Source organism: Lonchura striata, chromosome 5 (genome assembly GCF_046129695.1).
Source record: "Lonchura striata isolate bLonStr1 chromosome 5, bLonStr1.mat, whole genome shotgun sequence".
In the NCBI taxonomy this organism is placed as follows: Eukaryota; Metazoa; Chordata; class Aves; order Passeriformes; family Estrildidae; genus Lonchura; species Lonchura striata.
This window is the reverse complement of record NC_134607.1, coordinates 34,375,741-34,402,775: the sequence shown is the minus strand read 5'-3', so window position 1 is coordinate 34,402,775 and position 27,035 is coordinate 34,375,741. Positions and strand designations below refer to the sequence as shown.

At 38.0% G+C, this 27,035-nt stretch overlaps 1 protein-coding gene across 2 annotated transcripts in view; it reads left to right on the top strand.

Moving 5' to 3' along the window:
* Nucleotides 1-27,035, top strand: part of ST7 (suppression of tumorigenicity 7) — a 148,542-nt gene that overhangs the window by 61,065 nt on the left and 60,442 nt on the right. For both annotated transcript variants that reach the window (XM_021553502.3, XM_021553503.3), the window contains exon 2: nt 22,368-22,450. In XM_021553502.3, the coding sequence (XP_021409177.1) occupies nt 22,368-22,450 (83 nt within the window). The remainder of the gene's footprint in view (nt 1-22,367; nt 22,451-27,035) is intronic.

Sequence of the window (27,035 nt, the reverse complement as noted above, 5' to 3'; positions counted from 1 at the left end):
CTAGAAGCTTATTATAATATTTCCATTTCAAGAGATGCATTTTCCCCACAAAGCCATGTTCACAAGTCATAAAGTAAAAAAGACTGGATTTATTTATTTAATCTAAAAATTAAGTGCCCTCAGGACAAATAACTTATTAATGGAAAAAACTCAAGAGTTTTGGAAAACAGTTAAATATTGTTTTTAGTGTTATAATTTGCTGAGGAAATTGTGCATGTTTTTGGGAAAGGGTTAATTTCTTTTTTGAAGTATTCGTGCAGCAGTAAACAAATCTTACCCCACTGCATGTTAGACAGGTATTTTTTTAGTACAGTTACAAGATGGTAACATCTCTTCATACCATTTCAAGCTCACAGACCTATGGTATTTCCTGTCTTTGGCTTCTGCTACCAGTGTCAACTGAGCTTTGGTGTGTTGTTTCCTTCGGGCAGCAAAGCCTTAACAAGCCCTGATGGTTTTTCTTAATTCCCCTAAATGATGATGTTTCCTATTTTCAAAGTTTGGCATCTTCTTGCTCAGTGGCAGCTCTTCACCATGGGAAGGCTTCATTGCATAATATGAAAAAGAGCTCTTTCAAGGGACCCATTCTTTAATACTGCCAGTGTTGCTGGAGCTCAAAGAAATCTCCTTTGGGGAGCTGTTTTTCTTTTTATAAAGTAACAAAGAAAAGAGGGCTATCATAGTCAAATACAGGGAGACCCAAATCCAACACAGTAGGTTATATGTAGTCTTCACTTTCTCTGCTAAAAATGAGTTTTTTAGTTTGCATTAGTTTCTTGTTCTAATCACCTTTACATACACTCTCATGCTCTATTTTATCTCCCAACCCATTTATATATAGTGAAAAGCAAGCAGGCTTGCTTCACAGACCACCATGGGTGTAGACGACCATGCTGTTCTGGGACAGACTGGACCTAGATGAGGTCTGCTGGAAAGTACTGGATATAATGCCTTCCTTTGGGTGTAGTCAGATATTTCCAAGGATGACACCACCAGAATCAATCCTTTGAAAAGGGCAGAGCAGTTCACTTTGCTGGGGTTTAGGTAGGTGCTACGTGCAAGTGAAGACTCATGTAGTGGGGCCAGAAATTAGTGCAAAGATCTCTGTTGCTTTTGTACACAAAAGTTTACTTAGGTCTCTTCCCAAAGCACAATCAGATATCCAAAGCCCCAAAGCACTGCATGGAAAGATTGCAGGCAAGCTAGCCATGAAGCTGGGAGCAGAAGCCAAGACCCATTGCAAGTTCCATGTTGCTCCAATATTATATATCCCTAAGCACGTCTCTCTAATGAGCACTTGTAGCCAGAAAGTCAGCTGCCCTCTCGGTGGTATTTTGTGCTTTGAATAATGAGCAATAGGGGTTTTGATGGTCATTTAAATGCTACAGTTCCAAGTGCTTAGACACACTTAGCAGGTTCTGAATCTCTCTGTTTCTGAGCCAAGTGGCATTTTGAAAACCATTAAGTACCCTCCTACAATAATTTTGCATTCCCTGTTTGAGCTTTCTGTACCAGAGCCCACTTTGAATTTATTGCTGTATTGATTTTGGTATTCTGCCACTCTCAAAGCTTTGTTCTGGATTTTTCTGTTGAAGCAGTTGCTCATTCAGATGTGTGTTCAGAAGGGAATTGGCTCCATGTGCCACACACTTGGGGGTCACTTTCCTCTTACTCTCCATCAAAGGCCAGATAGAAAGTTAGTTCCAGAGGTGTAGAGACAACTGGAAGTGGATGGGAGGTCCCCCAGCTGTTGAATCGTTTTGCCTTGGCATCCCCTTACCCAAAAAAACCCACCAAAAACCAAACCAAAACAAAAAAAAAAACCACCAAAAAAAAACCCAAACTAGAAACTTTGGTACTTCATTTAGGGAAAATATGGCAAGTTTTAGCTTTAGAGACAACTTTTCCATGGTGATTTAAATAGGTCAAATTAATAGACAGCAGCAAAAATTCCAGTGCAGTGATTATCAGAATTAACCACCAGCATCTGAAGATTAGCATAGCCATGGTCACTAGTCCTAGATACACTAATGTGACCAGAAGAACAAGCAGATGCATGAAAACCACAGCATTTTGATGGGCTGGTTTTACAGCATGGCCTTCTCTGGTCACCAGGTGCAGTGATGAAGTAGCATTCAGTCATGTTTGGAAATCAGTAGAAGCAGTGACCACTACATGTGCTCAGGTCTTATCAGCCCTCGAGAATGGAAAGCTGGACTCCTGAGATTTGTCTCACCTCAGTGACATTGCCTGTCTGACCAGACTTTGAAAGCCACTTCCTAATCGTGGACATTCAATTTGAGCCATCTTGGCCTGATTTTTGAGGAACTTGCAGTGTCAAGGGGGGAGCTTGCAAAGAGGATCTTCAGCCATTTCTTGCTTGTTCTGAGACCCAGATCTGCATGATGCGATGGAGTGGAAGGGCAGAGTTGCTTACAAGCCATGCTTCTGGCACACCCTCCCTTTAGCTCAGCTACTTTCTCACAAGCCAGTGTGTAAAATCTGTGCAAAACCAAAGGCACAGGCATAATCACAAAGCGGAATACTTTTGGGGTTTTTGAAAGTTGCTTTCTGTATCATTATTTCTAGAGCCCAGCTACAGTTTGATATGGTAAGATGCAGAGTATTTCCCTAGAGTTATTTACTGAAATGTTGGGGTGTGTTCTTCAGCTCCTTGATGTCTACCTGGAGAATTCAGACAGGTAAATAAGTGTTTACTTCCACACATTCCCAGCTGGATCTAAATGCGGGAACTTCCAAATATAGCTTCAAATTTTCAAGTTAGAGGTGATACAGTATGTGAGTGAGACAAGAACAGGGATGAGAACACAGGTTACACTAAGTACTGTGCAGGTGTTGCTTCTCATGCAAGTTTCACATCTACCAAGGGTGCTACATTTAGCTAATTTAGTCCTGCATTTTTCACTTGTCCTTCCATGGCAGTTGGCTTTAGAGGAAAAGAAACCTGACAGTAGCTGGCAGGTAGCTCACAGTGCTGGGGTTAATGTGTGGTGGGGGTGGTGTTTGTGAACAGCCTGACTGCTGCCACAGGTAGAGTACCAGTTTGAGTCTTGCCTTGCAAGTCCTGCCTCACCCCTCCTCTGGTCCCTCCTACCTGCATGAGGAGAATCACCTCTAAAAAGATTCACTAATTTTAAACAGAAGAAAGGAAAATTAAACACACTTTTGGACAGAATGCTATTTTAGTTATTTTCAGCCAAGTCAGCCACAGTCATGTTTGGAATTAAAACCATCAAATGTTCAATAAGAAAAATAGTGGGTGTCTTGCACTGCCTTTTCTCATGGGATTTCATCAAAGGCTAAACCAAATAATAGCATTATTGTTAATGAGGTAGACTAAGTGGCATTTAATTTTAATGTAGTCTTCTCATGAAACAAAGAAAACTTTAAAACTATGGACAGTCTGGTTTTGTCTAGTGGACACAGGATTTTTAGAGGAAATGGCACTGGAGAGAGACTCATTGCCTATGGAGGACAGGAGGACCACCTCAGCCACAAGATGATAGTTTTTAAAAGTCTAGCTTCATGCTATATGTCTATAAGTCTGTGTGAGAGGGGTGCTTCCTCAAACTCCACTGCGTCATTTGCTTTGCATTTGGTTCGAAATTCTTAATCTGGAGCTCATTCTATTGAAAATCTTTATTATGCAAAATTCCCCCTGACGTTTGTCTCCTCATCAGTCAGGTCCTGAATGCAGATTGCAGTTCTGTCTGCAGAGTTACTCTAGAGCCTTTTCCATTTTAGTAAGTGTTGGGTAACCCAAGAGACTGGTAGACAATGGAGATTATACAGTACTTGTCAAACCTACTACTCTACTTTCTTTGAAATACCCCAAAATGGAGGCAAAGAGGTAAAAGTTTTCTACTTGCCTTGTCTTCTTTCTCTTTTGGTACAATTACTGTATGAGTCACACAGTGTTAAGAATATTTTGAAGGGGAAAGCTGATTAATAAGTACATAGCAATAATGAATCACACTTGGTGGAAAAATAATTTTTGCTTTATTTTTGTGCCACATTACCCAGGCTATCAATTACTGGAAAAAAATACAAATCCCTGCCTCATATAGAAATTTATCAGAGGTTGAAATTTCTTATGGGAGAAAAATGGCACAAACGCCTTCTTGATTTTATAAGTAGGTGAGTTTTCATTGACAAGATAATGATATCAGCTATTATAGATCTCCAGGGAATTTCATGACGTTGCTGGCTCTAATTATGAAAGTGTTTTCTAGTCATCTCTATTCCAAGAAGCTCCTTGCAATTTCTTGTATGCAAAGAGATCAGCATTTTAGAGACTCTCAAATTAGATTTACTATATAGAGTCAGGCTGCCAAGGTTAGGACAGAAATGTCTGAAATAGAGTATTTATCCAGAATTAAAAAAAAATGTTTAGTCAATATGCAAATTTCAGCCCAATTTCCTGATTTTTTTTTTCATTGCTGAGACAATTTCATTTATTGCAGAAATCATGGTGCTCCTGTATTTTTGTATGCCAAGGAATGCAACACACAAGCAAGAATGGAAAGCATAGCACTGCTCATCTCTGTTGGTTTAGTGCTCCTATCAAATCCTGCCTGGAAGAAAAGGAGGCACAAAAGGAGGCTGCAGGACAGCTGAGGGTGCTTTGTTCATGTGTCTCTTTTGTCTTGGCATGGCAATACCTCTTCTGAGAGAGGTTCCTGGATAATGGGAATCCATGGGATATTTTCTCTTTTGTGGAATGCTGGTGAAAACTCTTCGCATGATTTGTCTCTCTAGAGCAGATTAGCCTTTGTTACCTCTGGCATTGGAATTAATCACTGTGACAAATTTTTAGTTTAGGGTATTCTTTACACAGCTAATGAACCAACATCAAAAAGATTTAATGGTGCAGTTACCTCCCTGAGTGTTGCCTGAAAAACGAGGGTGAAACATACCCATTCCATTGAGAGAGCTGTACTGATCTGGTTCTTGGAACAAAAGCCCTTAATTTTCTTAAATTACTCCAGATAATTAGGTTTAGTAATTGGCTTTTGTTTTAATACAGCTTTGAAAGGCTAAACCACATAAGTCTATGTAATGCCTCAGAATAATTAGCAGTTAAGGTAACAGGTATGTTTATCTTTGCAAGGAGTGCTTGTCCAAACTGAGTAAAGATCTGTCAGTTCTGTTTATATGATGTTAAGAGTAATCTTGAAATAGGGATTTCTTTGAACACTTTGGAGTGCAGAGTGGAAAACAAGGTATTTTATTATAGTGTTTAAGTACATTTTTTGCAATGAAATGCATCACTAATGATTTTTGATAGAGTCCAGTCACTGTGCACCCTAAACTGAAGACCTAACAGACTTTAAAACATCTATCTGATAAACTGTGCAACAGCCATACTCTTGCCCTACTCTTGCTTTCTCTTACAAATGTGTATCCAAGAGAAGGTAGAAGATGTCTCTGCATGGTGATACTCTGCAGTCACCTGAGAGACCTCTGGGGAATCCATCCTCATTTGCATCACATCAGGATTTCCTTTGCTTTTGCGTTGGGGAATTCAGTGATACACATGCTCGTGTGTGTGATTAGAAAAGGAAACCACAACCTAACTGTCAAGATGCTTTCTCCAGTATCTGGACTGGTTCTGCCTACAAAGGCATCATCAGAAATCTGAGAGAGCACTTCCTCATGAAGTGCAGTGCTGAAGTAAAAATTTGACAAGGACTCATGATTCTTGAAATTAAGTCTACAGGGGAGATGTGTATAATGACAGTGTTTCAAATCAACTTGCAAGCAACTTGATTTTAGAAGAATTAAAGCTGAAAGTGTTGCAAGTGAATTTTAAACCAAGCAACAACATGACTTTATACATCCACATCTCTAAACTCCAAGTATTAATATCTCTACTCAACACGTCATTGCTCATCTTTGATGCCTCATTCTTATTTGACCCAGTCTTTCCTTTCCAATTGTAAATTATTAATATCACTAGTCCGCTTTTAGCATTAGGACACTGTGATGGTCATAAAGAAATGCACAGTTCAATCCCTAATTGTGGAGGGCTGCTCCCTTGTTTTCTTTAAATGGAAATGCTGTGGGGATTTTGTTGGTTTGGGGGGAGGGGATGGGTAGGTTTTTTTAGAAGGGTTTCTGCTGCCAGCTATTAGTAAATCTTGGTGTTCACGCAGCATTCTCAGCAATTAACAGAAGCTGTGTAATTAGCTCATGTCACCACTGCACTGTGAAAGCAAGAGCAAATGTCCTATCCCTTGGCAGGGGTAACTATGTGTCAGAAAATTTGCATTATAATAGTGACTTGCATTTGGGAAAGTTAATCTTCTTTTCTTCATATTTTTACTCTCCCCAAATCTTCAAGGTTCGTGACCTCAGACAAATGGAATAGCAAAATACTGTGCTTGGACGTAGTTATTCTAAGTTTGCTTTAATATTTAAACTCCCAAGACAAAATGTGTTTCTTAGGGTGGGTGTAGTTATAGTGCATTTTCTGCCTGTATGTCTAACCTCTCCATTCATGAGGCATAGTGTAGATGTTGATCACAGCAAGACATTCTGGGAAAGTATAGGTGGAAATGGGAACCTTTAGTAGCACCTTTTGTTAAGTGTTAATAGTTTGTGAGAAAAGGTTTTGGAGTATATTTGTTAGCTAGGAATAACTTCTGGGCACCATCTCTTCCCAAATGACCAAAGCTGTTATTGTTGGTAGCCTTATTTCTCCCAGTGAAAAGGTACTTCTGATATGCAAAGCATCTCTTGCTGAAGTAAAAATAGCCTTTGTTTGTGTTCATGTTGCCTGTGTAATTTATTGTGGTTTTTTTTTTTTACTTTTGCCATTCTTGCCTCTATCATCTTCTGTCTATGGATGATAATTTTTACTGCTATTCCATTTTCTAATTTTCTTTTAGCTCATCTCTGTATTTTACTATTCTACCTCTAACCTGGTTTTCTTTTTTTTTTTCTTTTCCCAAGTCAAAACAGGGTCTTAAGTGCTTTTTAGTCTCACAGATCTGGTTTCCTTGATGCACCTGTATGCCCTTCTGCCCTCAGCTCTGTGCTGGTTCTTATGTATTATCATTTCCCTGTGTACTATCCACAGTGAGGATAAGCAAAGTTACTGTAACAGGCTGAATGGCTAATGCACTTTGAAGGATGTAGTGTATTTGTCTAAGTCCCAAAAGCTCCACAGCCAGCACAGACTAATTCCTGCTAGGAAGTGAAACAAGGGTTTTGATCAGTCAAGTAACTTTTGGACATCATAATATGAATATTGACTTGGTGTTGAAAAGCAAGTCAGCACAGATCACTGTGTCACTTTGGCCTTCAGATACTTAACATGTTAGCATGTTGGGAAGAATGATTAAAGAGAACATGTTTGCAATCCTCAGGCAGCATTTTTTTGGGGAAAAGATGGACTGAATTTAGTAAGATTTGTTTCCGTTTTCTGTGCTAGATATAATTTGTTTAGTGGGCAATTGAGTCACAAAGTGAAAAGAATGTTAGTTACCATTTTTAAAACTCTTTATTTTTCAGTTATAAGTAAATAAACATGAAAGTTTTTGACATGTAACTGGTCCTGTGTTTACTACCCTCTGCTCTTCTCTTTGGGCTGTGCTTTGTGGCTGAAAGTATCTCCCATCACAGCAAATTTTTCTGCAGAAGACTGTCCCTTCTCACCTTTTTTATTGTGTTATTCTATTAAAAAGGAAAACGTGCATTTAAGGTGGAATAACTGAGTGTGTGGAAAGAAAACATGGAAGAGAGAGTGGTCTTCCATCCAGAAGGTTTTATTTCACTAATTTGAAATATCTGTATTGGCAGAACTTTGATTATGCATAACTACGTAGTTAATTAGAGCTGAAGTAATAGGAGGCTTCTGGTGCTTCACCATCTACAGACTCCTGGCCATTAGCACAGGCTCCAGGTGTCTGAATGTGACTCTCACTCAGGCCTTAGGACAGAACTGGGTGGTTGAACAAAGTGAGTGGCATCTGGATTTCCTTGTGCACAGATATGACACCAGCTGTTTCTGCCTAAAATGATCACGTTTGTTTACAGGTGAGAATTTTTTTTAATTTTTTTGAAAACAGATCTAGACAAAGGGCCTTACAGAAGGAAGCTGCATAGCATCTGCAACAAGTAAATGGAGAACCTCTCTGCAGCATTCTGAAACTTTTGAATGCTTACTTCTTCTTTGGTAATTCCTTTAAGAAGTCTGAAGAAGTTAAAAAAATCTTGGTGGCTTCCCAGGGAAAATCCTGGTAATGGGTGAAAGTGCTTTTGTTTTTCTGAGACAATACTCTGTGCTAGCTTTAAATCTGATGGGGTTTGTATTTGCATTTAGCTGGAGACCATCACAGTATATAATGCATAATTCAGCCTGACCCTAGTGTGTTTTCCCAAAAGTATATTATAGGCAACATTCTTATGAGGGAGTGATTGAGAGTTCAGAAAGTTTATGTACAAGCAGTTCAACTGAAGTCAAGAGTATGCAGTGTTTCATACTTAGAGAGGGAAAGTTTATACATTTAGCAAAATAAGTTTATTGAACTTAATTTTGCCCTCTTTGCTGACACTTTGGTAGAAGTGTTCTTCATTGCTGCTACAACTTGGAACTGGAGAGGTTCATTAGTCACAGAGGCCCCTGTGAAAAAAGCCAGTCCCTGTCCTGTCTTCTGTGCCATGTTGGAACAGCAGCCTGAATGGACGGCTGCAGTGAAAAGAAATTAAATTGCTGTGTCAAAGGTCTCCAATGATAGGTTTCTTATCTGGTTGCCTGTGTAAGGGATTTGGGTCTCTTGGCACTGGTATTAAAAGAGTTTGCATCAGTCTGCATACCAAGCAAATACACAGAGGAGAAAGTGCAGCGGAATTTCTTAGTGACTCAAATATTAAAGCCATGATGACGTAAGGACTGGTAATACACTAGAAGGGCTCTGTGTCTATAAACTTATATATATTTTCTGGCTATTTGCTCTTACAAAATTAACTACTGTACCCAGTTACATTTTTATTTATTTTATTTCTATATTCTTTATTTATGCATAACATATTTTTTTATTTAACAAGGTTATTGAGCTATGTATAATTTTACCTGCATTTTGAGGTAACAAAGAAATGCCATAAATGATGCCATCCTGTCTTTGCTCAATCTGTTGTATATCATTTATGATACATTGCTATTAAATTTTTTTATTTGGACCTTACTATACACTTACATCACTTCACATTCAGAAATAGGTAATGGGGCTGTCATTTTAGAAGATCTGCATGTGGGAATAGTTGGTAGTTTGCTCCCTCCCCTAGTGACCTTCTAATGTAATTAACTGATGCAGCAGTTAATATGATACTGTGGGAACTCAAAATGTCTCTCAGACATTTTTAGAGGTTCCAGGCCTTGGTCAGAAGCATTCTAGACCCTGGCAGACAGCTGAAAAACAACTGTGATTTTGAGTTTGAGCCATGGAATGAATTACCAACTTTGGAGGTGGAACAAGCAATCACAAAAAGTTAGATAGTATAGTATAAGTAGTTACGAAGTAGAAAAGAAATTTTTTTAGTATTGTACAGGGGGGTTTTAGCACATGTACAGGAGAGTTTTCACTTTGTACATGGGGGTCAGAAGTTCTAAGATGGAGGAAAGTGGGCTGAACCCATCCTCCTTCCTTCTTCTTCCTTACCTCCATGTTCTTGGTGATGTTGGCACTCACAGATTAGTTTAGAGTAGAAAAAACACTTAGCAACGTAGGTAGTAGATATTGGAGAATAATTGTAAACATGTTATACGTAATATATCTTATAAAAAATAGCAGCAACCCTGGGCGGAGAGAAAAACGAAGAAGACAGCAGATAGAGAGAATGTCAGGGTGTGTGTGTGCCTCTACCCAGGCCACTGATCAAATAACTGCAGTCCAAGAACATAATCTGTTAGATAACTAGCAATAAACTGCCTTGAGACCGAACAGCTAAGCCTGCAGAATTTTTCTTTAGAAGCACGGGTTAGAGGAAGAATTTCACCACCACATGTGGCCCCAAAACAAGGCTGGGGTTCCCACATCTGGCGTCCCTGGGTGGGCATCAACAAAAAGAAGAAAAAGAAACATCAAACAACCTCCAACCTTCATCGGCAGAAAAAGAAAGAAGAAAAAAAAAAAAAAAAAGAAGAGCAGTACACACTCTCCGCATTTTCAAGAAAAGAGGAAGCAGAAAGCTCAAGATAAGAACTTGACCTTCACCAAGGCATTTCATCTGGAAGACAGCCAGGAGGAGAGAAACCAGAAGCGCGCCTGGGATTCCTCGCTTGTGACCTGCTGGACGATGGACAGTGCCATCTCCGGACTGACTTCATGCTGACTCAGCTTTTGGTGAGAATGGTTGAAATTAAGAACATGGGGAGGGAAGGAATTTTTCCCAAGGACACACCAAAGACTTTTTTTTAGCCCTATAGGGCGAAACTTCTACCCATCAGGTAGAGACAGCCCAAATGAAATGAAAGCTTTGTTATCATAGGTGCGGTGTAGTCACTCGCACACAAATATATATTTTTTCTTGGGATTGAATTTTTGGCAAAAGATCAATAAGTAACTTTATTACTGAGCCACAAAAGGACAAAAAGATAAGACTGCTGCAAAACTTTTGTTTTTAACAAGGACAATATTATAGCCAGCTCTACAGCACGGCACGTCCAGCCAGACAGCTGAAGTTTCTATGAGAGCACAAAGGGGAAAGATTGCCCAGCCAGCAGCTCGGGGCAGTTTTCCTCACCACAGATCCAGGGAAAGCAGAACTGCCTTCCATGGACAATCAGGAGATGGTCTGTCATCATGCCCTGTGTGTCCGAGTTCCCACTGTTCCTCAGTTTCCCTCGAACCTCAATCCCTGAGCTCCTCCAATGCAAATCCCCCAGACAGAGAGATAAGCCAAGCACAGCCGCAGCCCCCAGCGGGGGAAAAGACCAGCACTGCTCGAGTCCAAACCCGCGGCGAGAGGGGCAGCAGCGGCGGCAGCGTCTCCGGTGGGGGAGGGTGCAGAGTGAGTGCAAAGCAGAGAGAGAAAAAGAGAAGAGAGGAGAAATCTCTCGTGGCTGCTCGAGCTGGGAGTTCAAAACAGCCCGCAGTGCAGGCGAGAGTTGGGGCAGCGGAAACAGCGCAGACACGGGGCAGCAGGGGCGCGGGCGCAGTGGCCAGGCGTCCCGGGCGTCCCGTGGCGCGTTTGATGTCGGAAATCCGTGAAGCCGCAAGAGCGGCCACCCAAGAGGCGGGGGGCAGCTCCCGAATCGCGGCAGCCAGACCCGCTAAGGAAATAGCAAAGGGACAGCGAGAAGCGTCCCTTGCTGCAGCTCAGGCGATGGGCACGCGCGTGAAGGTCGAGCAAAGCCCAAAAACCACGGGTGCAAGAAATTCTCGCATCTGGAACGCGTGGGACGGGCGCAGGCGGGGCGGGGCCGGTACGCGCGGGCTGTGAGTACTGAGACAGTCAGGAGAGGGGCAAAGCGAGATGAGAAACATCGGGGCCGGAATGAGAACAGAGAGTGTGATTGCGTCAGCCTGGGGAGGACGGCAATAACTCTGAACCGGGCGGTGCGAGCTAGAGTTAAGCAAAAGCACAGCCGAGACCAGAGCAGAAGCGTCCTCACCCCCGGGGTGACGCAGGCTGGGACGGGGCGTGGCCAGAATGACTCAAGGCACAGTCCGTCGCGGTTCCCATGGCAACAGCCAGCACAAACCCACAACAACCCCTGTGAGTTTCAGACGGCCAAAACAGAATAGTTATTGCATCAAAAAATTAGTTACACATGAATCGGTTGTTAGAAGAAATGTTAGACTAAAAGTTTATCAAGAATTAGTACGGAGTTTGCGAATATAAATTAATTGTCAGAAGTACATATTAGAGAGCGGAGTGCGCCAAACAGTAGAGCGGGGTCTTTCACATTTCGAGCGCAGCACAGGCACAAACAGCGTCAGCGGCAGCGGCGGCCGCCAGCCAGCCAAGTGCCCACAGGCTGCGCAGTGACCGCGCGGGGGGGGGAATCCCGAGCGCGGGACGCGGCGCGGGGCGCGGCGGCGGCGGGGAGCGGCGGTCGCGCGCTGATGACGTCAGCAGGGCGCCGAACCACGCTGAACAAGGACAGACACCGGAGCCAGACGAGACGACCCAGACTGAGACTGGAATAGTGCCAAGTTCAGTCGGGCGTGAGAAGAGACATTCCCGAGCCCACGGCCGTGGCCGGGGTCGGCGCGGCGGGGTGCAGTCGGAGCTGGTGTTCCTTCTCTCGTTCCCATAGCAACACAGACAAAGACGGGTGAATCCAAGATGCACTCTGTGTTTGCAGAAGTTAAAGCGAACGCAAAAGTGTCAGAGAGGGACAGATTGCAAGAATGGGTCCAGCGCAGCCGACACTGGGTGTGAGCGAGGGCTAAAAGCAAGAGAGAGACACAGTCACCCCAATGCGGGCAGAAGCGGGGTGTGACTATGCCAGAACTGCTCCCCTCCTCTCCGCTCGGGCTCGTGCAAGCAGGGACTAGGCAAAGCCAAGGCAGGGATCTCCTTGGTCGCTGCCTCTCCACAGCAGAGCTGCGGTGTGACAGATGCTGAGGTTTTTTCCACTGCAGTGCACATCCAAACATTAACAACAAATACACGGCACAGCCCAGAAACCACAGCAGTCAAAGTAAATAACTTTTTGCAATCACATCTATTACACCAAATGTCCCACAGCAATAATGAGATGAAATTCCAACATTCACCCAAAAAATAAAATACAGCTAAGTCGCCACTTGAAATCAAGGGTCTCCTTCTTCAAACTTCTCCAATGTTTCTAAATGCTAACCCCAGATTTTTTAGTTAGGTGACAGAATTGATCAGCACATGCACCCATCCAGTGTAGTGAAGTGATATTATTTATAGAACATAATGTAAAAAAAAGATAGTATAATGAGAATTAAAATAGAAAATTGAATAGCATGAAACTTTAATAATTTATTATGTTAAAGTTTAAGTTAAATTGTATTTTAGCATTTTATTAATAATAGAATTAAATTTTATATATAGTTTAATTTAAGTTTAAGTATTGTTTAATTAAAGTATATCACTTTAAGTTTATCTTAGTTTGGGCCCTGAAAAGTTAAGTTTATAAGCATTTAATTAATAATGAATTTATATATTATTAATTTGATATATATATATATAGGTTTCATAAAGTTAATATAATTTAAGGATTTTTTACCAATATTTTATATGTTAAGTTTAAGTAGTGTTTAATTCAAAAAATTATTTTAAGTTTTTCAAAGGTTAAGTTTGTTTAATTAACAAAGTTTAGTTGTTTTTCTTTAAGAATAATAAGGTTTTGACTGAAAGAGTTTATAAGATGATAATGAATATTAAGTTAAAAAGAAAACAGTCTATCAGATTTTTGGTTTTATTTTAGTCTTTTCTGTTTTATTGTAAGTTTATCAATGTATAAGAGTCTTGAAAAAATTTATTCTGAGTTTTTCTAAGATCGATTTCATTGTTTAATAATCACTTGTTTATTTTGTTATTTCTTTGTGTAATAATACAAAGAGTGTTTGTTTCCAAATTCTTTCTTTTGTGTTTAACTATTTAAGTGTTTTATAAATGTTATTGTTAAAAAATTTTATCATGTTATCAGGTGAAGCTCTGTGCTTTGTTCTTTCATAGCGAATTTTCGTATGTTTTATTGTTGTTTTTGTAATCTCATCCAGATTACATGTCATTCTGAAATTTTATTTTAGACTTTAACTATGTTGTACATTTTTCTAAGTAAACTCTCTGATTTGTTTTTATATTTCTTGTAAGCAGAATCATTGCATTTCTATTTTTTAACATTCTTGAATGTTTTTCAAAAGATCTCAAAAACAGATGCCTGAAGCATTCTGACAATGTTTTATCAATGTTTATTTTATGGTTTCTTTCAATTGAAAACACATCTGTTTCCTTCAAAGGAATTTCAAGAAGAATGAGTCCTCGTGTCATTTGATCAATTTATCAGTTTGAACTTTGAGTGTTTATTTTATATGAAAATGTTATAATAAGTTGTTATATTTTAGGTATCATATATGTAATGTTAATATAAGCTTTGTTCAAAATAATATGATAAAGAGCATCACTCCAATTTAAAGTTTGGGTTTTGGCCAAGCCCTAATTTTAACTTAAACAGATGAGTTTGCCAACAAAATTCAGAGGTTTTTGCACAAAAATAAATGTTATATAGATCATTTTGATCCATCAATTCGATCCTACAAATTTGACAGCTGACACAGCTTTGGAGTGAGACTTGTCGGCCCTGCCCGGGAAGAGAATGTCAATTTTCACTGAAACAAATGTTCAGCTGTTTGCAGACTCTGAACCACTAACACAATGTTTCTGATAATTATACTTTGTTCAATTTTATATATGTTATTTAAAATCTTTCTTTTGAACTCTTTTGAATTGTTATTGATTTTGATAAGTTTTCTGCATTTTATTATTAAAATATTTTATCTTGTTCTATATTATGTTTTATATTTTAACCTTCTTGTTTCAAAAGAAAAAAAGAGAAAGAGAGAAAAAAAAAAAAAAGTATAAAGAGAGAAAAGAAAAGAAATGAAGAAGTGCCTAAAATAAAGCTAAAATAAGCAATGAAAATTTTATATATTTTAATCTTTTGAAATTGTTCTTTTATAGATTTGATTTCACTAATTGTCAAAAAAAATATGAAGAGAGTGCCAGACACTAAATAGATCAAATTGAAAAAATCAGTCAAGTTAATAACTTTGAGCAAGAATCGTAGTAATGTTTTCATGAAGTTTAAAATAAATCTTTGTTTTTATCTTACAAGCCCTCAAAAGGTGTTCTTATAAATTTAGAGATAATAACTCAAATCATTGTTAAAGCAAACACTAAATTGCTGACAATGTCAGGCAAAAATTTCCTAATCATTCATTTACATTTAAAAAAAGAAAAAATATTTTAAGTAGACAATCCAAAGTCACAAGATTTTTCAATCACGTTGTTAGAATACCCAAAAGTTTGCACAGTTCATTTTTTAGCTCACAATACGTTAAATACAAAAATAAGTTTTAAAAAAAAATCAAAAATAAGTTAAGAATTAATAAAAAAAATGACAGTGTTTACTGATAGTTCAAGAAAAACTCACAAATCACATAAAAAATTCCAAAAATAAAAAAATGAAAATCAAATATAAAAAATAGTAAAAAACTCACCACAAATTATAAAATTAATAGTAATAGTCAAAATTTTTCAGTTATTTCAGAAGCCATCAATCTGATCACAAATTCAGTGTATATTGCAAATGTAGCCAAACAATTAGAAGAATCACTTTTAAAACATACGAACAATGAAGTTTTATATTCGTATCTATTATGTATAAAAATAATCCTAATAGACAAAAAACATAAATATTTTGTTATGCACATCAAAATGCATTCTTCATTTCTGAAGTTTTTAGTAAAAGTAAATGTTCATGTAGACAGATTCACAGTGTCCATCTCACAAACACTGCCAGACATTTTTAAACAAGAAAAATTGAGCAATGCATTTTTTCACAAAAGTATACAAACATTAATAGAATCCTTTCGCTTTCTAAAAGTCAAGCAAAAAAAATCATCAACGCTTATCAAAGTGTCAGTTTGTACAGCGTCCTATATTTACAAGAGTGACCAATTTAAAAAGTTTGAAAAAAGTCTTCAGCTGTGGCAAACTGATGTCACAAAATATGCATTTTTTAAGAAGTTTGAAAACATTTGTGTTTCAGTTAATATGTTTTCACATTTATGTTTCAGTTCACACATTTTCAAGAGCAATTTTTAGATCATGACATACAGAAAAAACCACAAAATATATCATACCTTAAAATCCCTTTTAAATAAACAAAAAAAAAAGAAGCAAGTTTAACACCTTATATGCAGCTGAACAAAGCTCTATATATATTAAATTTTTTAAATAATTCTTTCTCAGAACCCACACCACCAATTGTTAAACATTTTACAAACAGTGCACAAGCAGTGCTAAAAAAAAATTCTTCAGTTTTGGTCAAAAACCCAGAGTCAAAACAAATTAAAAATTCATTTACATTAATAACTTGAAGCAAAAATTTTATTTGTATTTCTATAAAACAAAAATCAAAGTAAGTGTCAACAAAGCACATAAAACCTCATCAAGTACAGATGCCAATAAACATAAACCAGAAAAGCAAAAAAACAAACACGCAGACAAAGATAGACAGCAACGCTGCAGACGTCTCGTCAAACGACAATTGAAAACTCAGAGACTTAGAGTTTTTCTGGAAAATCAAGTGTTGTTTAAATGTTGCTGCATTGCGGAGTTTCTCACAGAAGTTGAAGACATAGACATAAGATTCAAACAGATAGTATTCATGTGCTTCATTCCTTTGCTTGTTGCCTTAAGCAATGAAACAAGCTTTCCCATAAAACAACCAAGAAAAAAAGTGTAAAAAACTTTAGCAAAAGCAGCAAGTCTAAACAGCATTTGCCTAACCCATTCAAAACTAAAAAAACAATTTTTAAACCTCCAAAGTTAGCAAATTTTTAAATCGACAAAAATGAAATTTAGTACCGAATTCAATCCATTGAGAGTGACAAAGATAAATAATCAAATAGTAAATATCATTCCAAATCAATTCTTTCATAAAAATGCCTAGTGCAATCACACCAAAGTGACAAACAAACTATCCCTTCAACACCCAACCACTTTACCGAAAAGAGTGTTTTTTCATTTGCAAAAACAAAATTTGGCCTACTATCCCTGCAAAAGTCAAAAACAGTCCATGCAGCATTGAAAAGCTCTCATTAATAACACCTAATTTGAAAACTTTAAAAAAACAAACACACAAGAAAGAAAAAAAGTCCTTTAAACAATATAGCCAAATTGTAATAATAATGTCTATATTTAAAACAAAGCTCGAAGAATTGCAGTTGCAATTTTCTCACCCCAAAAACAGCGTTGAGGATAACCTTGACACAATTAAACCACATAGCATACTAGATTGAGTAAACATAATCGTACCATTTCATCTGCACTGAATGACATATTAACAAATATCAACAGTGCAAAACAAACGGTGCTTCAAAACAAAGCAGCAATTGGTTATTTGCTGCTGTCACATGGACACAAATGTAAAAAATTTAAAGAAACATGCTGCATAAACTTGCTTAATCATTCAAAATCTATTCATAAAAATATGAAACATGCAAAATAATATCAACAAATTAAAAAAAAAAAAACAAAATTCTAGTGAAATAATTTCATTGGCTTTTTTAATCTTTCACCATTGTAAAAAAACTTTTTTAAATAGTGTTATATATTCTTATAAAATTTATAGTTCTACTTATTCTGCCATGCATTTTCATGTGCATTCAAAAAGCCTTAAACAACATGGCAAAGCAAATGTTTCTAGTTCAAACAGGGAGGGGAGATGTGGGAACTCAAAATGTCTCTCAGACATTTTTAGAGGTTCCAGGCCTTGGTCAGAAGCATTCTAGACCCTGGCAGACAGCTGAAAAACAACTGTGATTTTGAGTTTGAGCCATGGAATGAATTACCAACTTTGGAGGTGGAACAAGCAATCACAAAAAGTTAGATAGTATAGTATAAGTAGTTACGAAGTAGAAAAGAAATTTTTTTAGTATTGTACAGGGGGGTTTTAGCACATGTACAGGAGAGTTTTCACTTTGTACATAGGAGTCAAAAGTTCTAAGATAGAGAAAAATGGGCTAAACCCATCCTCCTTCCTTCTTCTTCCTTACCTCCATGTTCTTAGTAATGTTGACACTCACAAATTAATTTAAAGTAAAAAAAACACTTAACAACGTAAGTAGTAAATATTAAAAAATAATTGTAAACATGTTATACGTAATATATCTTATAAAAAATAACAGCAACCCTAGGCAAAAAAAAAAACGAAAAAGACAGCAAATAGAGAGAATGTCAAGGTGTGTGTGTGCCTCTACCCAAGCCACTGATCAAATAACTGCAATCCAAAAACATAATCTGTTAGATAACTAACAATAAACTGCCTTAAAACCGAACAGCTAAGCCTGCAGAATTTTTCTTTAAAAGCACAAGTTAAAAGAAGAATTTCACCACCACATATAACCCCAAAACAAAGCTAGAGTTCCCACATGATACTTTTAGCAGTTCGATCTTAGTGTTTTCTACTATGGTTCCTCACATGCTTGAATTCTGAATGCCTCAAGGCCCTAAAGAAATTTATAAAGCAGTAGTGTTTTTTATCATCTTGAGTGATACATGAGTGAAACATGTTACATGTTTCAAGGATTTTGTTACTTGAAAAATACCTGGATTTTCCTCTTGTTTTTATTCCCAGGTTCAGAATGAATCACAAGTATTGGAAATTAATAATATATATATATAATAGGAATGAAATGGCATCTGCTTTCAAAAATGTTTGTCACCTCTTTTGATTAGTGTCAACTGGGAATGTTAGATGTAAATGTTAGATTTTGTAACTTGTCTGCTATGAATTGAATGGGATGTAAATTCATCTCTGTGAGCATGCACAGTTAACAATGAAATAACAGTCCTTCCCTAGGTAGTATACAGAAGGATGAAATGACATACCAGTATAACTTAGGCACTTCTGAAAATGTAAATATATCTTATTCGGGATGTCTCAGGTATTATTAAAATTAAAACAATAAAGAGAAGGGAAGAAAGAGGGGATGGAGGGCCATGTACTCTCATAAGTACATGTTTGGCTTTTCCAGACAGAATGAGTCATGCTGATTTTCTTTAAAAAAATACAAAACAAGTTGTACTAACACACCTAAAATAGATAATTCACTCTCAAAAGCCTGTGCAAATAATTGAGATCTGACAGTAATTTCAAACAAGCTGCCACTGTTTCTTTGTCACTCAAGTCTCTTTGTCTAGATACTCATTACTTGCCTTTTTGAAGTCCTACCAAGTTACAGACAAGAGATGATATTGTGAACTGAATAGCTGCAACATCTTCCCTTTGTGAACAGAAATAATTAGGCATACACTGGAATTCAGAAGATATGACATACAGTACTACCTTTTGCTGATGATTCTACCTGGCTTCTTTATTCTGCAGTCATCTGCTATTGACTTCAACTCACATATCTCAAAAATCTCTCTGCTCCTCAGTCCTGCTACACCATCAAATGGAAATACAGGAGTAAAATACTCCTATCCAAATTTAGGCAGATGGACAGGCAGCATTATCTAATGGTTCTACTTTACTGCAACACACTCAAGAACCCTGATTCCACTGAGGGATGGAGATGTTGGATATGATAGCGAGTTTTTCACTGTTAGAATGCTGACTGTAAAGAAATGCTCCCTTTTGGATAATGATATATTTCACAATGTACAAGTGGATTGATTTTTACTCTTGAGATTAATTATTATGAGAACTAGGCCTTGATGTAGTTTCTGCTGAAACAATTATTGAATTCTCATTGACTCTAGAATAAAAATAGTTGGAGACACCTGCTTAGTTTTACTGTTTTGGAGATATGTTTCTCATTAGAAAGTGTTTCCTTTGGTTAATAATATTTATGGAGACAAAGGAACCGGGAGAGTAGCTAATAATTGGCTAAAGATGATACTTTTCATAATTAAATAAAAGATTCTTATATTTAATGAGTGGGAAAAAGAATGGCCAAAGTATTAGAGAGGTACAGTCCAGGCAAACAGGTCTGGTCGTTGAGTGCATGTGTATCAAATCTACTGAGTTTCTTTAGTTATCTGGGAGTCTGGCCTACAAAATCTAAAAACATCCAGCATCATATCTGTTCACCTTGCCAGTTCTATGACTAAGCTGTAAAAGTGAAGAATTGCAGCAGCCTGTAGTAAGGAGGATAAAGGAGCACTAGTATACGTGCAGGCAAAGAAGAAAGCAGTAACACTTGTGAAAATTACAGATAAATAAAATTCAATCTCCTTTCACATCCTAGAGTTTCTCTATAAACCAGTATACATTGCTTGTAAAGGAGTGGTGACAGAGGAAAGCTAGTAGCAATTCCTTTGAGCCTTATTCAGTCTACACCACTAATGAGCGTCATACAGCTAATTTGTTGAGAGGGCTCTTCCAAGTGGGCCTGTATTTCCCAAAACAATTGTTATGGATGGAAGTCAGTAATAATATTTAAAGCAAATAGACTATATCTTTATCATTTTTATTTTTATATATTATTCAATGGATATGCTCATGTGGAATCTTCACAGTAGACTCAGATGGCTCACAGCTTTGGAAATCAAATTACTCCCAGGGTGTAAGGGAAATTTTAATAGAAAAAAAATCCAATATTCCATAAGCTGTGAAGTTGTGGTGCAAGAGTGGAAGAGAAAGATCCCCTGTAAAGTCTCTTGCTGCCTGGCTTTTCATGTTATGTTGGCACGGCAGTAGCACTATGTTACAAGGTAGAACACAGGCATCCATATCCCATCATAGCATATTCTCTCTCAGGCATATGCTGACCTAAGCAAAGGAAGTAGTTTCACTGACAGTCTGAAATTTCCCCAGTGACATAGTTTGAGTATGTCTCTGGCTTACATTTGCATTCCAAAATGAGGAATGTTTCTTCTAAAATACTCCGGGTAGTTGGTGAAGCCAAAGTTATTTCAGTGTCTCCATTCCTCTTCCTACTTAGTAGGTGCTGTGGCTGAAGAAAGCAGGGATCACTATTTCAAAGTCTGCTTTTATTAGATGGGAACCAAGAGGAGAGGAGGAAGGATTGAAACAGTGTAGCTGTGTTGTGCACAGCAGTTTAAAGGATGTGATGCTGATTTACACTAGCTGAGAAACTGCCATTCAGTGCATTTGGGAAAGAAAACGTACAATGGCATTAAAACCCACCAGATTTATTCTTTACTATATCAGCTTGGTGCATAATGCCACTCCAGTGGACTAGGAAAGGACATTTCCATTTTAACACTTTACGTCTTCTTCAAGAAAAATAAACAACACAGAAAATAAGCAGCCAAAACCCAAACAAAACAGCTGAATTGGGCTTTAATCTTTTAGAAATGCATTTCTGGAAAACAGGTTGTTTTTTTTTTTACTGGTCATGGAAAGTGAATCATATGTTTGATGGTTTGTATTCTGCTGTTGTTGTCTCCTCTTAATTTTTTGACTTCATATTATTTAATTTCTGCTAGGTGTTATTTCAAAAGAGAGCAAAATGAACTGAGGGCCTCACACCTACACATCCACATCTTTTATCAAAGTTTTTTAATGACTAGTACTTTGCTACAAGCCTTCTAAATTTACCTGCTAAACTATTGTCAGTTCCCTCCCCAGTCCTGGATACATGTACATATACAAATATATATATGTGTGTGTATATACATAAATGTATATATACATGAGGAATTCTTTGGCAGCGGTTAAGGATGAGACCAGTAGGGTTGTTTACAGAAAACATTCTAACCCTTTACGTGGTTTAATAAGGAATGTTTTCATTTGTCGAAGATGGAAGTAATGGAAAGTTGCATTTTCTTTAAACATCTAGAATTTAGCCGAACTCCAGTTCTCTGTCGTAGCTTCTGTACAGTCATCAAAAACCTAGAATGTTTTCTAGGTACTCTTAATGCTAGACATAGGGATTTTCTGTGAGGGATGAGGATGACTACCTGGTGATTTTCTAAGGAGCTTTCAAGATGGGATATGAGTAGAAAAGCCCTTTGGATTTCCAGAAACCCATATAGATGGAATTGCTCATCTGACCTCACTTCTACCTTAGATTCCAGATACTCTGGACAACTATCATGATTTTCACCCCTTACTAAGAAAGCTAGTTAGATCTTTTTTAATCACTTATTCACTGTTGTCATACTGAGTTGTTCACCAACTTAACAGCAATGGAATGGATTAGGAAATTGCATTATCTTCTACTTTGTAAGTGAGGAACCAAGGTAGTGAGAAGTAAAAAGCTTAAAAAGCTTCATCAAGATCTACAGGATGTTGTGACAATTTTGAATGGAGGACATTGAGACAGACTTCCAAGATTTCTAACTGCAGTGAAGTAGCAAAGGCATATAATAAAATGTTTTCTGTATATCATGGTGAATCCTAAACTCTGTCAGTGGAGCATTGACTGAAACAGGAACATCCCAGACGTGTGCAGCTGTTTTCCAATGCCTTGTGACTGGCTTTGTTGTGAAAACAAAATTCTGCATGTGCTCATTATCTCACGTTAGGCAGATTAACAGGATGTTATTTTAACTGTCTTTTTTATCAAAGCTAAGGTAATAACTTACCTGCAGTTGGGAGGAGAAAGAGACATGTGGAAAACATGTCCTGCTCTTGTACTCATGGTTTTCTCTCTTTTCTTTTTCAGTGAGTATGTTTTTGAACACATTAACCCCCAAGTTCTACGTTGCCCTGACAGGCACATCCTCATTAATCTCAGGACTTATTTTGGTAAGTACTACATTTATTAATATCACTTTAGAATTTGATTTTGATATCCAGAATTGTATTTCAGGCTTCATGCAGATTAATAGGTATCTTTTTTCCTTCTGTATACTTGCAGCTTTACAACACATAAAATTTGTCTTTATGTCTCTTTCTGTGGCAATGAAAAAGAAAAAAAAATGTTTCAGTGCTCTATCTTTGAAGATAAAAAAAGTCTTGAAGAACAGTGTGACTCACTAACAACCCTACAGTAATTCTTAATGAGTGTTTACATATTAAATGCTTTCCTTGACAAGTACTACTGAAATGAAGAAGGCCAATAAAAGGAAGAGGAGGAAAGGTACCAACTATCTTAGCTTAGCATGGTCCTTTCAGAGAGATACAGCAGGATTTACTAGAGAAACACCAATTCTGGTGCCAGAATTCAAAGGGATAATTGTTTCAGATCTTCACTTCTAGAGTCTTTCCCAGTACATAGCTGCCTATTTGCTTAAATGTCTGTATTTTTAAACCATTTTAAAAACCCTCCTTCAATATGTAATTCTTGAGGGCTTCTTTATGCAAATTGATGCAGTGGAGAGAATCATAATACTATCACAATGCAGGAGTCCCAAGCAAAGCATTTGCTCTGAATTTTATTAAATACCTTCATAGAAACAAATGGAGATTAAAAATAATAGGAATTAATAGGGTGTACATATATTTCATTGTATGTGGTCTGTTCTTGTTACCTCACCACTGAGAGTTGTCTTATTGCTTACACAAATTAATAGTATAGCATAACACAGAACAGATCAGAATGATCCTCTAGTCCAGAGGCCTGATGACTTCAGGGCTGACCAAAAGTTTAAACATATTATTGAGGGCATTTTTCAAATGCCTCTTAAGCACTGACAGGCTTGGGGCATCCACCACCTCTCAAGGAATCCTGTTCCTGTGTTTGACCACTTTCTCAGTGAAGATATTCTTTCTAATGTTCAGTCTTATCCTCCTGTCACAGCTTTGAACTATTCCCACGTGACCTGCCTCTAGATAGCCAGAAGAAGCCCTTCCCTCTCCACTTCCATTCCTCAGGGAATGGTTGCCTTTGTTTTAATCCTGTTTGTTCAAGTTGTATGCTTTTAAAATCTGCTGGATACAAGCTGTAGACCCTTCCTCACCACACCAAACTAGGCATGTAACTGGGGGACCAATGAGACCATGTGTAAGCTATTGTAGTGATAAGTGGAAAGAGGAGCAAGAGAGAAACATGGCTAGAGGCTGGCTCACATCACCTCAACTCTACCAATCTCAGAGAAACCTGAAAGCATCTAGGATCCTAAGTGAATACTATTGACTTACTTTGGGAAATCTGCACCTCTCACTTCCACATTGCCTGTAGCCAATGTAGATAAACAAATGGCATCCTTGGCTACTTAATGCCTGTGAGACTCTCATCACTTAGATGATTTCAGGTAAAGCAGCAGGTGCACTGCTGCTGTGCCTTGCTTTGAATTTCCTCATAGCAGAAGGCAATTACCTAATGTTAGCACCTTGGGCATTCATCAGTCTTGTATGGATTGAGCCCCAAGGCACTCGACGGAGCTCCAGAGAGATCAACAGAACTTTCAGAATGTGAGCAAGAGCCAGACCTGTAAGACTTGGATTCAGTTCAGCAGAACTCACTCAAATGCACAGGAGGAAAATAATATTACACGCAACACTCAGAAAGAAGAAAATGTTCAGCACCACTACCAAGATGAGAAGGACTGGAAGAAATAAAATGGATTTCATAGACACAGTTCCATATTTGTTGCTACAGCGTGAAGACAGAAGGAGGAGGTGCCAAGACAAAGACTTTATTACAAAATCAAACAGGAATAAAAACTTTGAAGAGTGACTAATTTATGTAGAATTAAATTCAGCATTGCAAATGTAGGTACATTTTATACTATTGTCATGAAGGCAATTTCTGAGGAATGAGCTCAGCAGGCAACTTGTGAGTAAGAAATTTCTAAGTGCTGTACTTTGATGGGAAGTACAAGAAGTGGCAGGAAGTACTCAAGACTATGATATGGAGAAGGAGCAAAAGGACACCAATAGAAGCCTTTCATGAAGAAATCAAATTAAGCCTTAATCAAAAGCAGTCACTTAGTATTGCATGAGAAAGTCCATTATGAGCAAATTGAAGAAACAGTGAGGTGATGGAGGTGTAGACACAGAAATCAGACTGAAAGCCTTTTTTTTTGCTTTTTGTATTTTCACTGCTGCTATCAGTTGTTGTTTTGCTGTTCATATTGCACATTCCTAAATGTGAGAAACGTATATAGGCCAGACAGGTAACAGCCAGGAACCCTGGATTGTAGGAACCACTGTCTGTGCTGAGAGGAACATGTTTTCTTTGATAATAGCAAATTTGATAATGGCAAAAGAACAAAGCAGATATGATCATGGAAAGAAAAAACTGCAAGTTGAATAGATCACGCATCAGAAAAGACAGCTGATTAAGTTCTAGCAAGGTAGTGCTAGCTTGTCATTAGCTCAAGTGTGCTTCAGATTAAATAATTCTTAATCTTGCTGTTCACCAGTGCACCAGTGGCCCAGTTTTACATGCTGTTTACCATGACCAGTAACATGGTGAATTGCTTGCATTGCCACACACATCAGACTGTACAGCATCATCAGTTCTAAAGGATTCTTAGTCCTGTTAATGGTATAAAGTGAGGTTCTTATATAAAATAAACATTCTCTTCTCAAATCTACATCACTGGGGTACTTTTTAGGCTAGATGTACTGTTTTTGCTTGGAATTTTCCACCATATGGGCTGGCAGATTTCTTTCCATTATCAGTTGGCTCCAGTTCCTAATCAGAAGGAGAAATCACAGCACCGCAGGTTATGAAGTAATGGAAAATTCCATAATTTCGTAAGTGTGGTAACTGATGAGAAAGTCATTACTTTTCCTAACTGATGTTTGGGTCATGAAACAATGACATCAAAGTTCAGCTTTGGGCAACTGAATACTACATTACTCCTTTGCAACACACTACATTCCTCTCTTATTTTGTCTCATACTTTGCTTTAATTCTTTAGGCAAAATTCTGGCCTTGCTGCAGGCAATGTGACTTAATTGAAGCAAGGATTTCAGACCTTTTTTCTTATAGGTCAGAACTGTGCAGGAAATACTTTCCTATCTCAAGCATTTTCCTTAACAATTACTTGACTACAGCACATAGTTAAAAATTAACAATTTGGCATATATTCACTTTATCCATGCACCATTGTAAGCATGAAAAATAAGACAATTTAGTCTACAGTTGCATTAGAAATACTGTATTGGAAACTTGGTTCCACCACAGTTACTTTTAATCCAGTAAAATACAGTGTGCTGTCTTGCAGAGTACAATGAGCTGCATTGTATTCAATGTCTAAGAAGCTGAGGTTTTCCACAGGTAGGGTAATAAAACTGTCACAAAACACACTTGACATCCAATAAATGCTGTGAACTAGAACTATGCAAATGACACTGAGATTTCTAAATAAAGGCACATATTTAACATACAGTTACCACCAGAGTTGTTCAGCAAGCATGTGAGGCACTTGCACTGCAAACTGATAGAGTCTCAGTTCTAACAAAGCACAGAAGTGAGCCTCAGACTTAAATCTCTGCAAGAATTCCTCGTTATACTACTTCAGGCTTGGGAGAGTAGTAAGTGTCTTCTGCTACACAATGAAAAACATTCTGCAATGAACAAATACCAGGTCTTTCAGATGCAAGAATTAGAAAGCCAGCCTTTCTAATTCATTGCTCTACCTACAGAGGTAGAGCATAAGTCTAGACACTGCCTAGCATTGAGAAGCTAGGCTGTTTGCTACTGCCCAAGTACACAGTATGCTGTCAGAGTCACAGACTTTTGTAGCCAATGGTACCAGTACAGGAAGTCTGAGAGAGAACCTGAGTAACACAGAAGGACTTGTCTCATTTTCTGTAGATACTAATTGTTTTGCTACCTTTGTGTAGTCTGCTGCAGAGGGCCAGAAAGGTGACTGAGTTTTGGGTGCTGCTACAGACTCCGCAAAAGTCTGACAGTTATGCAGGGACAGTCTTCAAGGGCTGAAAAGCAATATATGGTAACCAGTGAGAGTTTCTGCTCTGCTCAGAGAAGGCTTGTCTTAGTTAGACAAGACAGGAGTCTGTGAAAGAGGGCAAAGCCTCCTGTACAATGGAGAACGGCAAACCCCCCTCCCCCTGAATTACCAGGATCTTTAAATTAAAAGGCTCTCAGGCAAAGATATGGGAGTGGGAGTAACAATTCTTTACTAGGAGAAAACTGGACAACAATTTAAAAAAAAAAGGCAAATGCAATCGGTACAAATAAAACCAGTGAAAGAAAAAGTCTAGAACCTGAGGAATGCCAGTACAGTTTTGCTGGGATAATTGCTTTTTCTTGCAATAGTTGATGAGTTGCAGCTGAAGTGATGATCTTTAGAAGGGTATAACTTTCCTCTGAAGATCTGGTGGCAGTGGGGGCCGGTCTTCCTCTGCGCCGGGGTTGCCTCTGAGCTCCGCTGCCGTCGCCTCTGCGCGCCGGCTGCTTCGCTGCGAGTGCCGC